At 49.8% G+C, this 12,768-nt stretch overlaps 2 protein-coding genes across 2 annotated transcripts in view; one reads left to right on the forward strand and one right to left on the reverse strand.

The window, feature by feature from the left end:
* Pcsk7 (proprotein convertase subtilisin/kexin type 7) overlaps window positions 1–5,014 on the forward strand; it is a 23,466-nt gene extending 18,452 nt beyond the window's left edge. Inside the window, exons 13-17 of the mRNA XM_055621759.1 lie at window positions 1,318–1,474; window positions 2,164–2,258; window positions 3,018–3,111; window positions 3,352–3,469; window positions 3,742–5,014. Of these exons, the coding sequence (XP_055477734.1) occupies window positions 1,318–1,474; window positions 2,164–2,258; window positions 3,018–3,111; window positions 3,352–3,469; window positions 3,742–4,107 (830 nt within the window). The 3' untranslated portion in view covers window positions 4,108–5,014. The remainder of the gene's footprint in view (window positions 1–1,317; window positions 1,475–2,163; window positions 2,259–3,017; window positions 3,112–3,351; window positions 3,470–3,741) is intronic.
* A 190-nt stretch (window positions 5,015–5,204) lies between these two features.
* Tagln (transgelin) lies at window positions 5,205–10,970 on the reverse strand. Its single transcript, XM_055621766.1, has 5 exons — window positions 10,888–10,970; window positions 6,765–6,956; window positions 6,486–6,663; window positions 6,043–6,145; window positions 5,205–5,742 (listed from the first exon to the last, which is right to left on the reverse strand). Exons 2-5 carry the CDS (start codon window positions 6,942–6,944, stop codon window positions 5,598–5,600), a joined length of 606 nt encoding a protein of 201 aa, XP_055477741.1. The 5' UTR covers window positions 6,945–6,956; window positions 10,888–10,970; the 3' UTR covers window positions 5,205–5,597.
* Between the last annotated feature and the right edge of the window lie 1,798 nt (window positions 10,971–12,768).

Raw genomic sequence — 12,768 nt, forward strand, 5'->3', positions numbered from 1 at the left:
TAGATAGATAGATAGATAGATAGATAGATAGATAGATAGATAGATAGGGATCAGAGTAGGGAATGAGATAGGAGCAAAAACTTGAGTGTAGCATTTCACTGTGCACACCCATTTTGGTTGAACTCCTTTTTAGATTCTGCTCTTTGATGTTCCATAACATTGTGACTTCCCTGCCCCACCACCATCACTATGTTCCTTCATAACTTCCTAATCAGACTATGCATTTTTCTTTTGTGATGCTAAGGTTTAAACCCAAAGCCTACTATATGTCAAGTGCCCTACCAAAGTTTACCCTAAGCCCTTTTTATTGTTTGACTTTTATTTTATATGAGTATCTTTTTAAATTTTATTTATTTATTTTACGTATATTATTGCTTTATCTGCATATGCACCTGCATGCTATAAGAAGGCATCGTATCCCAGTTTATATGATTGTGAAGTACCGTGTGGTTTCTGGGACTTGAACTCAGGACCTCTGGGAGAGCAGACAGTGCTCTTAACTGCTGAGCCATCTCTCTAGCCCTATATTAGTATTTTTAAAAGAGTTAGGCTGCCTGCCTTTGGCTCCCTTTCCCCTAGCTGGGTTGCCTTTTGTGGCCTCAATGGAAAGGGATGTGCTTAGTCCTGCTGGGACTTAAGGAGCCAGGGTGGGTTGTTGCCCTTTGGGGCCCTCCTCTTTTCTGAGAAAAAGGAGAGGGTGGAGTGGAGGAGGGAAAGTGAGGCTGGGACTGAGAGAAGAGGAGGGAGGGGGCTGGGATCAGGCTGTAAAGTGGTTAAATAAATAAATACATACATACATAAATGGGAGAGAATGTTTAATAAACCTAAAAAGATTTAGCCTGGTGGTGGTGGCACAAGACTTTAATCCCAGCACTCAGGAGACAGAGGCAGGTGGATCTCTCTAAGTTCAAGGCCAGCCTGGTCTACAAAGTGAGTCCAGACCAGCCAAAACTACACAGAGAAACCCTATCTTGAAAAACCAAAAAACAAAACAAAAACAACAACAAAAGCGGAAGGTAGGGACTTTGTGCATTTCTCTTTGTGTTCCCTACATCTTGTACAGTGCCTGAAATGTGGGACGTGCACAGTGGATGGGTTTGTGTGGATGAATGATGTGGTTCTTATATCATCGTGGCCATGTTGTCTCCCTAGCTAACTCCAAGCTAGGTGAGAACTTTACTACATCACTGCATTCCATTTGCTGGAGTACATGGTGCTGTTGATGTTTGTGTGTGTACCTTTGTATATGTGGGGATGAAATGAGGGCGCAAGTGTTTGTGGGCTGGTTTCCCAGCTGCCCAGCCTGACTTCCTATAGTCAGCAGGATGGACCTGGAAATGTCGGGGCTGAAGACCCTGGAACATGTGGCAGTGACAGTCTCCATCACTCATCCACGACGTGGCAGCCTAGAACTGAAACTGTTTTGCCCCAGTGGCATGATGTCTTTGATCGGCGCACCCCGCAGCATGGACTCGTATGTACTCCTGCCCATAGTCTCCCAGCTTTCTTCATAATAAGGGCCTTCTCAAGCAGATACTGACTCTATCCTAAGAAACTACACCTTTGGTTCTCTTTAGCAGCTGGAAGCCATTGACCATGCTTTATTCAAGTGTCTATAATATACTTGGCATTATAGTCTGCCTGCATTTTTCTTAGTCCTGAGGAAAGGTAAGTACAGTGCTGTGGTGGTTATGGTTCAGCACTGGGGAGGCTGATAAGACAGGAAATCATGAGTTTGACACCAGCCTTCACTTTATAGCAAGATCTAGTTTCAAAAGCCAACAGCTGAAGGCATGGTTCAGTTGTAGGCACTTGTTCAGCATGTTGGGCTCAATGCCTAATAAGGCAATAAAGGAGCAGCACATACTGTAATCCAGCACTCAAGTTGCAAAGGTAGAAGAGGAAAACAATTCAAGACCACCCAGGGCTTTATGGTGAGACCTGTCTAAAAGAGAAAGAAAAGAAACTTAGATCTGTAGGATTTCCAGCCCTGCACTTTCTCTACTGGCCTTTACACACAAGGACAAAACTTCCTTATCCCCTGAGATCCCGAGAATGGGATGGCACACCCTTCCAACTGCCTATAGTTCCTTTCATGCTACTGGGATAAGGTTCAACTGTCTGTGCTAGGCCATGCATGTGTTCTGCTTTGTTCTTTCCCAGGGATCCTAATGGCTTCAATGACTGGACCTTTTCCACTGTGCGGTGCTGGGGGGAAAGAGCAAGAGGCACCTACAGGCTGGTTATCAGGGATGTAGGTAAGCCCTCCTGTCTTACACTACCTTATCCCCCTTGAGTCTCACACTACCTGCAGGAAGTGTTCCATGGGTAATAGGTAAGGTTGCCGTTGGTGAGGATAGCACATGCTAAGAAGTATGTCCTCTCCTAAAAGTAGGCATTGTCCCTAAAACTGCTCATTTATACTGCCTCTGTTCCTTGGAGAAGTGACTGATCCATTTTTCCTCAGGATAGCAACAAAAATTCCTTGTTGAAACCACATTTCAAGCCCTTTCACATATAACCATCCTTCGGCCAGTCCTGATAGGCAGGTAAGGGCAGGACACATTTTCACCGTTTTGCTTTTTAGAAAAACTCAAGTCCTTAGGTTTGAAATGAGTTGTTAGGACCATGATAGCAGTGAAGGTCACAATAGCAAGACTGTTGAATAATTGCAGTATCAACACAGGGAATCTAGAGATGGAGCCCAGCCTTCTCATCTTCCAGGAAAGCTAAGTATTCGCTTGACTAGAAGCTTTTGAGCTTTTAATTCAATAGAAGGACGTTGAACCCCTAGAGTATGGGAGGCAAAGGCAAAACACTGCTTTCCATATACCCTTCAACCTTTCTGATTGGTCCCTAGGGTGCCCTGTGAAGTAATTCTGCAGAACACTTGGGGTCTGTGAGACACTATGGCAGACCATGTGGTCTGTATCCCGTTGGGTGGCTGGGTGGGCAGGGCTCTGCTGTTCTACATGGTCAACAGTACACAGCTTACAGCTCCCTTCTTACTGCCCTAGGAGATGAGCTGCTCCAGGTGGGCATCCTCCGGCAGTGGCAGCTAACGCTGTATGGCTCCATGTGGAGTCCAGTAGACATCAAGGATAGACAAAGGTAGGTTTGGCCAGGGGAGATGGCTCTTGAGAGATGGGGAAGAGGTGCCTCTGAGAGAGCACAGCTTCCTTCTGAACCCCAACTGTGCTTCAGGCTTAGGCCAAGGGGCAGGGTTAGGGACTGGGAACCCATGTTCCCTCTTTGCTTTGGGGCTCCCCTCAAACTTTTCAGCTACAAGATAGCAGGCAGATAGTATAGGTAACATGTTAGTAATGTATCTTTGTCTCTTTTTTCCTGTAGTCTATTAGAAAGCGCTATGAGTGGAAAATACCTGCATGACGGCTTCACCCTGCCTTGCCCACCTGGGCTGAAAATTCCTGAGGAAGATGGTTACACCATTACCCCTAACACACTCAAGGTACAGAGCCCGAAACTCCAGCCATAGCTGATAGGACTGTCCTGGGGGTTTTGGTTCTTTTTATTACTCCAGATGAACTGGAGAATTTGCAGGACATGAGTCCCTAGCATCACCCCTAACCTGTTAACTTCCTCCTTGAGGACAGTACCTGTATGTAAGGAAAGCTAGGGCAGTGGTTGGCTTGGGAAAGGTTGTCCCAGAAAGGAGAGATTGCCCAGGCTCATGTTTCTGGTCTAGAGCCTGTCAATAACCCACAGTGTTTGGCTTTCCAGACCCTGGTGCTGGTGGGCTGCTTCAGTGTCTTCTGGACCATTTACTACATGCTAGAAGTGTGCCTGAGCCAAAGGAACATGGCTTCCACCCACAGCTGCAGAAGAGGACGCTGCCCCTGGCCTCCACGAAGCCAAAACTCCAGGGAGGTGGGGACAGAGCTAGAATCAATGCCACTGTGCCACAGCAAGGACCTGGATAGAGTGGATTCAGAGAATGGGGGCCACACTACCACCTCTAGCTTCCTGGTCCCAGAGCTGCTCAGTGAAGGGGACTTGAATCTGCCCCAGAGCAGTAAGAATGTCCTGGACTGTCTTCACCCCCAGGCCCCAGACCTGCTGCAGGGGAAAGATGGACAGATCTGCTGACCCCGAGGCCCAGCATCCTCATTGTGCAACAGGCTCTTCCTAAAATTGGTGATGAGGCTTTCAATCATGGATGCTCAGGAGAGAAAATGGTCCTGATAGTGACATCTGGAACCCTAGGCCTCTGAAGCATTCTTGGTACTCTCAGAAGGGTGAGAGCCATCTTAAGTGCAGTGGTAAAGAACTGGTGATCAGGGCTCTTTTAGCTGAACTTTGCTGAGAACCTCTAGACAAGGGATTGATACCCACACCAGGCAGACCTTGATCTCATCCCACTGGGGCTGGTCAGTGACCTGGGTCTTCAGGAACTCCTCCCATTCATGAGTTATGCAGGTGCCTCTATACCTAGGAACACCCTACCCTCAACAGAAGTATCACTGTAACAGAGGGCCCAGAGGCGAGGCTGGCAAGAACTTGGACATGCCTACTCTGAAAGCAACTGCCTTCATTACCCTTCTCTGTGCACCTGTTCCAAAGCCAACTCAAATCTGCCCCTAGCTCCTTCACTCTCACTGCCCTTCCTGCTGAAGGAGTGGTGAAGTGCTCCCTAAAGAACTGGGAGGCACATGATTTCCCAACACCCCTGCTGCCTCACTGGGGAAGTTGTCCTGCAGGACTGCAAAGAACTGAGACACAAATGTTTGCAAAGACAGCCTGGGAGCCACTGCCTGTAACCACCCTATCTTCCTCTGCAAAGTGCTCAGGGAAATGGCCTTCATTCCAGAAGCCAGCTGTCTGCCTGACTTTTCCTCCATTCTTGGCCTTCTCCCCTTCCCATCTTCTGAGCTAATTGTTAATCTGAATTTTTTAATGCTTAAGATTCGATTTTTACTTTTCAAGCAACATTTTGTTGAATTTTTTCTGCATAGCTTTTCCAAAATAAAAACCAGAAGTATAAAAATTCAAACAATTCCACAACTCCCCACCTTTCCCTCTTGCCTCCCCAGAGTTAATGCTTTTCCCCACAGCTTGCTTCCTCTGAACCTCTGGGCCTGTGGAGCCTGAAAAGTCATTCAGAAAACAGCGGCCAGGAACCCCTGCCCTTGGGTTTCCTGGATGGTAACAGCAGTGACTAGACAAATCAGACTGCCAGCCAGGCCTGAGAAAAGATGAATATATATTTTTTTTCTTTTTTAAATTTCAATTCAAAAAAATATTCCAGGAAAAGATGGAGAGGCTGGACTGGGTCTCCTTCAAAGGGCATTTGCTACCAAGGACAGTGGGCTGGCCCACACCCAGGCTGCCCAGCCCACTTCTCCCTGCTTACTCCAGGATGGGAGAGACCATGGAGGTGGGGGTGCAGCTGGGAACGGGCCAGGGCAGTGGTGGCTCTGGGGTAAGAAGCTGGGCTGAGGCTGGGGATAGGTGGGAGCTGCCCATGTGCAGTCATCTTTGCCCAGTGACACCTCAGAGCTGTCAGGGCTGAGAACATACATAGGCGTGGGTGAGGCAGGCTAAGCAGGACGCTGCAGCTCAGGACTGGCCTTCCCCTTCTAGCTGATGATCTGCCGGGGTCGTCCATAGCCTGTCATGCCAGCCTGTGAGGCCCCTCTGTTGCTGCCCATTTGAAGGCCAATGACGTGCTTCCCCTCCTGCAGTTGACTCTCTGTGAACTCCCTCTTATGCTCCTGGGCTTTCCTAGAAGAAAAGGGACCAGGATAAGGCTTGCCAGAACTCCAACTGCTTTCTGACGCCCGTTGCTTCCTTGTTCAGCCCCTTCCATTCCTGTTTGTCTTCTCCCTGAGTCTGGCTGGCCCCAGAAGTTCGGAAGCCTGCTGGAGTACATGCTGGTCAAAGGAAGAAGTTGAGAAGTAAAACCCCATTTCCCCTGGTCCAAGACCCTTACCCTTACCGTCATGGCTTGCTATACCTGATCTTGACCACAGCTGACCAGCCCAAGCCACTCCAACCCCACAAAGAGACCCAATGGCCACATACTTCATAAACCAGTTGGGATCTCCACGGTAGTGTCCATCGTTCTTGGTCACCGCCAAACTGCCCAAAGCCATTAGAGTCCTCTGCACTGCTGCCAGGTCTTTGCCTATGAGAAGAGTGGCAGGGAACCAACTTCAGAACTATGTAGATAAGACCTGCCTCTGACTCAGAAATGATCAAACCAAAAGCAAGAGACACCAAGCCAAAACGGGTTCCAGAAGACCCTAGGAGTGTGGCATGGTATATTTTTCCCATGTGTACAGCTCTAGGATCCAACACAGGCCTTTGTGCATTAGGAAAATGCTTTACCACCAAGATGGTCGCCCTCTTACATGCTCTCCTGGTATATCCCATACCTGCTGACTATGGCTTTTGGTATTCCCTCTCCCTGTCTAAGAACCTTGCTCTCCACTGGCCCGCTGACTCCAGCCCTTTTTCCTCTGTACCTTCAAAGAGGTCAACAGTCTGGAACATGTCAGTCTTGGTGACTCCATAATCCTCAGCTGCCTTCAAGAATTGAGCCACCTGCTCCATCTGCTTGAAAACCATGGAAGGTGGGTTCTCAGGCACCTTCACTGGTTTGGATCCTTCAGGATACAGGCTGTTCACCAACTTGCTCAGAATCTGGCAGGTACAGAACACAGACACTCAGCTCAGGGGGTCTGCCCCACAGCTTGCAAGGTGGCACACACATGCCCAGACCCCCTTCACAGGGTGCCACTCACCACGCCATTCTTCAGCCACACCTGGAAGCCCAGGCGCCCACGATCTGGGCGGCCCACGTCGGGGCCACACTGCATTACAATCCACTCCACTAGTCGCTCCTCCAACTCCTCATCATACTTCTTCTCAATTTTGGACTGCACTTCACGGCTCATGCCATAGGAGGGACCCTTGTTGGCCATGTTGAGGCAGAGCTAAAGCAGACCGTGGAGAGAAGACAGAGCAAAGGGTCAAGGAATTGCTTTGCCTCACTTGTACTGAGCAGACCTTTTCCTCTGAGGAATTCCCAGCCCCCCTAGACACCATAACACCACCTAGACCAGCTTCAGCCTCTTGCTGCTGAGACCCCTCTGAACCTGAATCTCAGGAAACAAGGGCTTGTGCTGTAGCGATGGCTCACAGTTAAGACCACTGTCTGCTCTTCCAGAGGTCCTGAGTTCAATTCCCAGCAACCACATCGTAGCTCACAACCATCTATACTGGGATCTGATGCTCTTTTCTGGCATGCAGATATACATGCAGATAGAACACTCACATACATTAAATTGATTAATTAAAATCTTTTAAAAAAATAAACAAGGTCTTAAGATATTTGGTAGTCTAGATCAAGGGTCTGGCAACTTTTTATGTAAAGACCAGAGTTAAGAATATTAGACTTTGCAGGCCATATGGCCTCTACTACTGTGTGAAAACAGCCTAGATGATACATAACCAGTATGTGCCAATAAAATTTTGTTTGTAGAAACAGACATCAGGCTGCTTTTGGCCTATGGACTATTTTGACAACCCCTGGCCTAGAGCCAGCCCTCCTTCCCGTCTTCCCTCCATCCCTCTCCTCATTGCTTTCTTCTTTCTGCAGTACCTGGTGGAACCCAGGGCTTCACACAGAGAGAAGTCTGCATTGCTAAACTTTGTTCTCAGCCTTCTCTTTGCTTTATAGTTTGTCATCCCTACCCCTCCCGTCCCCAGACAGGGTTTCTCTGTGTAGCCTTGGCTATCTTAGAACTCTCCCTGTAGAACAGGCTGGCCTCAACCTCACAAATTTGCCTGCCTCTGCCTGGGATTAAAGGTATGTACCACCAACATCTGGCTTGTTTTATAGTTTTTGAGGCAATATCTCACTAAGTCACATGGGCAGGCCTTAGCCTTTGGAATAGCTGAAATTAAAGCCCCACATCACCTAGTATGGCTAGCTAGAACATTCTTACTTTGCTAAGACTAGCCAGAAAGGCACTAGAGAGGCCTTCCAGAAGTCACATTGTTCCCCAAAATTGAGCCAGCAGGTATCTTTGTCTAGCTACCAGTTGCCACCAAGTCTTTACTCTCTGACCCAGTGGCTAGAAGAGCAAAGTTCATCCCCAAAGCACAGCTGACAACATCACCTGGTAAAGCCACCAAAGTCCAAGGGTTTATACAAAGCAGCTGCATTTTCAGGGAGACCCAGATGAAAGAGCATTGCTGTGACCATGTTGGCCAGCTCTGGCTGTTGGGGTAGTTAGCGGAACTATGCAGAATCCTCCAGGGATATCCCAGGGCCAAGAATCTACCAGCCAGAGCATGGGAAGCCTGCCCTGTATGTCAGCTGCTGCCCCAAAGGTCCGTGCCTGGCAGCACTCCAAAGACTCAGACATGGAGAAGAAAGAATGTTGCAGGAGTGGAGCAAGCAGGCAGCTCCCTGGGCAGATACAGTCATGGCTGGAGCCAGAGCCTGTCAGCAGGCGACACCCTGAGTGAGATGCCATCTGTTGCAACGTCTGAAGAACTTTCCAAACCAGACCCTGCTTCAGAGAGGTCATAGCTTGGGAGGAAAATTGTATGAGCATGAAGCAGTTGGCAGGCTCCCGCACCTCCTTCCCGTGAAAGTTGAGACCCTCTCCCCATCCCTGCTGTGGGGGTGGTAGGAAGCAGAGAAAAATGTTATCACGGGGCTTTGGTCTCAGGCTAGCAGTCAAACTCTGAACATCTCGTCCTTTTCCCTTGCTGTCAACCCTTCTCAGTTCTGAGCTTCCCAGTTGTGAAGCAGGGCTAATAGTCTACTCAGAAAGCTGGAAGATGCAGTTTGTGAACTCTACCACATATTAGAACTTAACAGAGCTCTTTCAGATGGGGGTGGGGGTGCTTTAACCAGTGAGTTTGCACAGTACCCATCTTCCCTTCTGCAGTCCCCGCTACCTTCTCCAAAGCATTCCCTGAGCCCAGCACCAAGTTTGAGAGAAAAGGAAACAGAAAAACCCAGAAGACCTCATGTATCTGCCAATCCTACAGGCTTCCCCGAGGTGACGTGGTAAGTGGCTCTTCACTGAGGTCATGATTTTCTGAGCATCCTCTCCCGGTGGGGCTGGAGGACTCACAAGCCTGGTTTCTGTTGGAAAACTGTAAACAGCTCTGTCCCTCCCACATCCCACTTTGTTGTCCTGCCCCCCCAATCAGGAACTGCTGGAGCAAAGAACCACAAAAGCCCCAAGGCAAATGGAGCAAGGTGGCTGCTGCACGCATTCCTTTCTCCTGGCCTCCATTCAGCCTGTCTCTAGCATTGCCCCCGTCCCAGCCAGGTTACAAGTGCCTGACAGTTTCCACGCAATTCCCGACCATGTTTGTATCCTCTCCATGCTGCCTCCACATAGGCTGGGCACTAGAGGAAAGGATGGGAGCAGAGTTTTCCCACATGCACTTGTCAGTCTCCAGGAAGTTCTGAACGGATCATATAAACGGCAGGACCAAGAACAAGTCATAGCAACAAGAGCATGGGCTGCAGCGCCGACACCCTTGAAATCTGGTTAGAGCATGCTCTCTGGGTTACAGTACCCCGACTCAATCCCACTCAGCACCACCCTTCCTCCCTGTCTCTCCCAGTGGAAAATTTAAAGTAGAAAGTCCAGAGAAGTGCCCTTGAAGAGAAGCAAATAAGAATAATATAGCAAATAAGAATGATATAAGGATACATATGCATGCAAACGACATAATGAAACCTATTACTTTGTATGCTAACTAAAAAACATTAAAGAGAGAGAGAGAGAGAAAAAAAAAACCCTTCAAGTTCTCTTGGAGGCACTGGGGAGAGGGGATATGGAGGTGGTTTGGCATCTAGACAGAAGCTCGGCTACAGAACACCTGCACGGTTCTCAGCTTAGATGCCTGTGGCCATGGCTCCTGCCAGCCCTCCTTTCTCTCTGAGCAGGTGAGTGGGGGGATAGACAGTGGAACGGGGCCTCCAACTAGCAGGCGCCTAGAAGAACAAGCAGAACCGGGATATATCCAGTCTGTGATACCCCAGCCCTCATCACCACAAAATGGCAGTAAGAGTGAGCATTTCTGCATCCCTGAGCGGGCATACCTAAACTCCAGGGACCCAGAAGGGCAGTCCTACTGCCTAGATACGGCAACACCCCACTGGCATCCTTTAAACAGCCTCAAGGGAAACCACCAAAACCCTTTGGAAGGGCCAGGAGCCCAGCCCAGCCACAGCTCCAAAGCTCGTCCACCTGTCGCTCCTCTGCCAACAGTGGGATGCCCTCCCTCGTGGACAGAGCTACCCGTGGGAAAGCAGGACCTAGTCCAGCCTCTCCTGAAGCACTACACTTCTGTGGTAGAGTGCATGTCTGCATGCATGGTACTCTGGGTTCGATCCCCAGCACCACAAACAAACAAGATCTTCAGTCCTCCACTGTCTGGGGGGCTCTCCCCTGACACCCCTAGGCTCCACAAGCCCTAGAGACAGGCAATGGGCCACTGCTTCCAGAACAAGTAAACTCGGCCTCTTACATTCTTAGAGATCCTGAAATGGAATTGGGCCCTGGAACTCATTTGACACCTCTCTGAGCCCACCATACAGCCTAAAGGTGGGACAGCTGCTGAAATGGGAGCCACTTCCTCAACCCCAGTCATTTCTCCCATTGATTCTTTCGCCCCAGTCAAGTCACACTAGGCATTTTTGCTAGACTTTTTGCCTTGTCTAAGACAGAGATGGGATTCTGGGGACCCAATTCCACCCAGCAAGCTAGAGGAGACTAGAGGATCCCCAGCTGACTGAGACTCCAGCCCTGCCTGCTCTCTCTCTCTCTCTCTCTCTCTCTCACACACACACACACACACACACAACCTGCTGCTCCTGTGGCTTGCACTTACAGGGCTTGGTCCTTCTTGGGCTGGAAGTAGTAGTGTCAGTGTCTGGGCTGAGGCAGACGGGCTGGGGCCACTGCTGGGTGAGGGGTTTAAAGGGTGCTGAGGCAGTGATGTCATCTCTCCCCGGCCTGCTGAAGCCCCTCCCTGCCCAAGGAAGCCTGCTTGGCTCCCCACCCCCGGCCGCCCCACTCACTCCACACAGGCTCCATATTTGGGGAAAGACACCAAGTTGGAGCAGTCTGTCGGGGGGGGGGGGGGGGGCAGCCAGAAACATTCTCTGCATGCTTTAGGGATGCTGCGGGGCCAGGGCGAGGCGGTGCTCAGGGCAGCGGGAAAAGCCTTTTATGGGCAGGACCCTGAAAGCCTTCCATGCTAAGCTGACTTGGGTCTGCTCTCTGTCCCAGTCCAATGAGAAAGGAGGAGGCACTCTAGAGATTCTGACCCGACAGAAGAACATCCTAGGGGGCTAGGGATCCCGACTTACGAGGGACAAATAAGTCATCCTCTTCTAAGGCTTTAAAATCCAGTTGGCAGAAACGAGTCCCGACTGCAGACTGGCTGTGGGCCAGCTGCTGACTGACTGCAGGCCAGGCTCTATGCAATGGCCTTCCTTTTACACTCAGTCTTGTTATGAAGTAGGAGTTACTATCCGTTTGACAGATGAGAAAACTGAGGTTCAGTGTGTCCTTCCCAAGGCCACTGAGTGGCGGAACCTGGGCACTCCTGCCCACTTGTGTGGGGAGAGGTTCTAGTTGGGAGTTTCACTAGGGTGTGGGATTTGAGAGCTCAGCAGCAAGGCAACCCTGTCCACATCCAGAGCACAGTGATAATGGGAGAGTGTTTAAGGCCTGGCAAGACTGGAGCCACTAGGGTAAGAGGACTAGGAAGGAGGGTCACCCCTCCTTCCCTTCAAAACAGTCCCTGTCTTGAAAGATTCCACCATTCCTGAAAGGATCCTCACATCTTACTTGTAGAGCTGCAGTGGTCTTCAAAGAGACAGGTGAGACTGGGGCTCAGCGGCTGACGACAATCGCTGTCAAACCCGATGGTCTGAGTTCAATCCCCAGAACACACAGTGGAAACAGAACCAGCTCTCCTCCGAGCTGCATGTATGCCAGACACATGCATATCCACACAGGTGCACACACACATAATGAATGTAGCTTTTTTATTTTTTTGTACACCAGGCTGTCCTGGAACTCAGGGATTAAAGTGGTGAGCCACCACACCCAGCATGAACATAACCTATTAAAAAGTGAGGCTTTAGACACGTCTCTGGGCCCTGCCTCCCAATTCTTAGAATTTCAGGAAGCGAGGAGAGGGAGAGAGGAAGAGGAAGGGAACCTTCAGGTAGGGTCAGTCTTGCCCAGACCTGATAGTAGAGCCTCAGAAGCTCCACCTACTACAGCCAGTCAGGCTGACCTGAGCTAGTGGCACATAGAGCTACAGCACCCTCTAGTGACATTTGAAGAAAGCGTGCAAAGCAGGAAGCTGGAGCTTCTGTCAATCCAGGGGACTCGTGGCCACTTTGTATGAATTATGTCATGAATTCACCAGATAGGATGCTCAAACCCCATCCTCTTTTGCTGAAATCTAGATAGAAACTCCCTACTCTGGGATCCTGCCTGCCATCCAATTAAGTCATTCCTTTAAAACCCGGCCGGCAAACACTCTGCCCACTTCAAGTGCACCATGGGAACAGCCTGGACAGCCATCTGCTGACCCCTACCTGCTGGGCAGAGGCAGGTACTGCATGCCAGGTGGAGGGTGAGCTCACGGGGGAGAAGGCACAGACATATTTTCAGCACCCTGCTCCTGCCTGCACAGTGCTTGGAGCAAGGGCCAAATGTTTACAGAATTAATGGGTTGCCTGAGGATGAGGGA

This window comes from Psammomys obesus, unplaced genomic scaffold (assembly GCF_907164565.1).
Source record: "Psammomys obesus unplaced genomic scaffold, mPsaObe1.curated_primary_1811, whole genome shotgun sequence".
Lineage (NCBI taxonomy): Eukaryota > Metazoa > Chordata > Mammalia > Rodentia > Muridae > Psammomys > Psammomys obesus.

Excerpts from the sequence above, each read along its gene's own strand:
- Tagln (XM_055621766.1), bottom strand. The coding sequence starts at position 6,944 with ATGGCCAACAAGGGTCCCTCCTATGGCATGAGCCGTGAAGTGCAGTCC. Across the intron at positions 6,664-6,764 it reads TGTGGCTGAAGAATGGCGTG|ATTCTGAGCAAGTTGGTGAA; the intron begins GTGAGTGGCACC and ends TGTACCTGCCAG. Across the intron at positions 5,743-6,042 it reads GATCCCAACTGGTTTATGAA|GAAAGCCCAGGAGCATAAGA; the intron begins GTATGTGGCCAT and ends CTTTTCTTCTAG.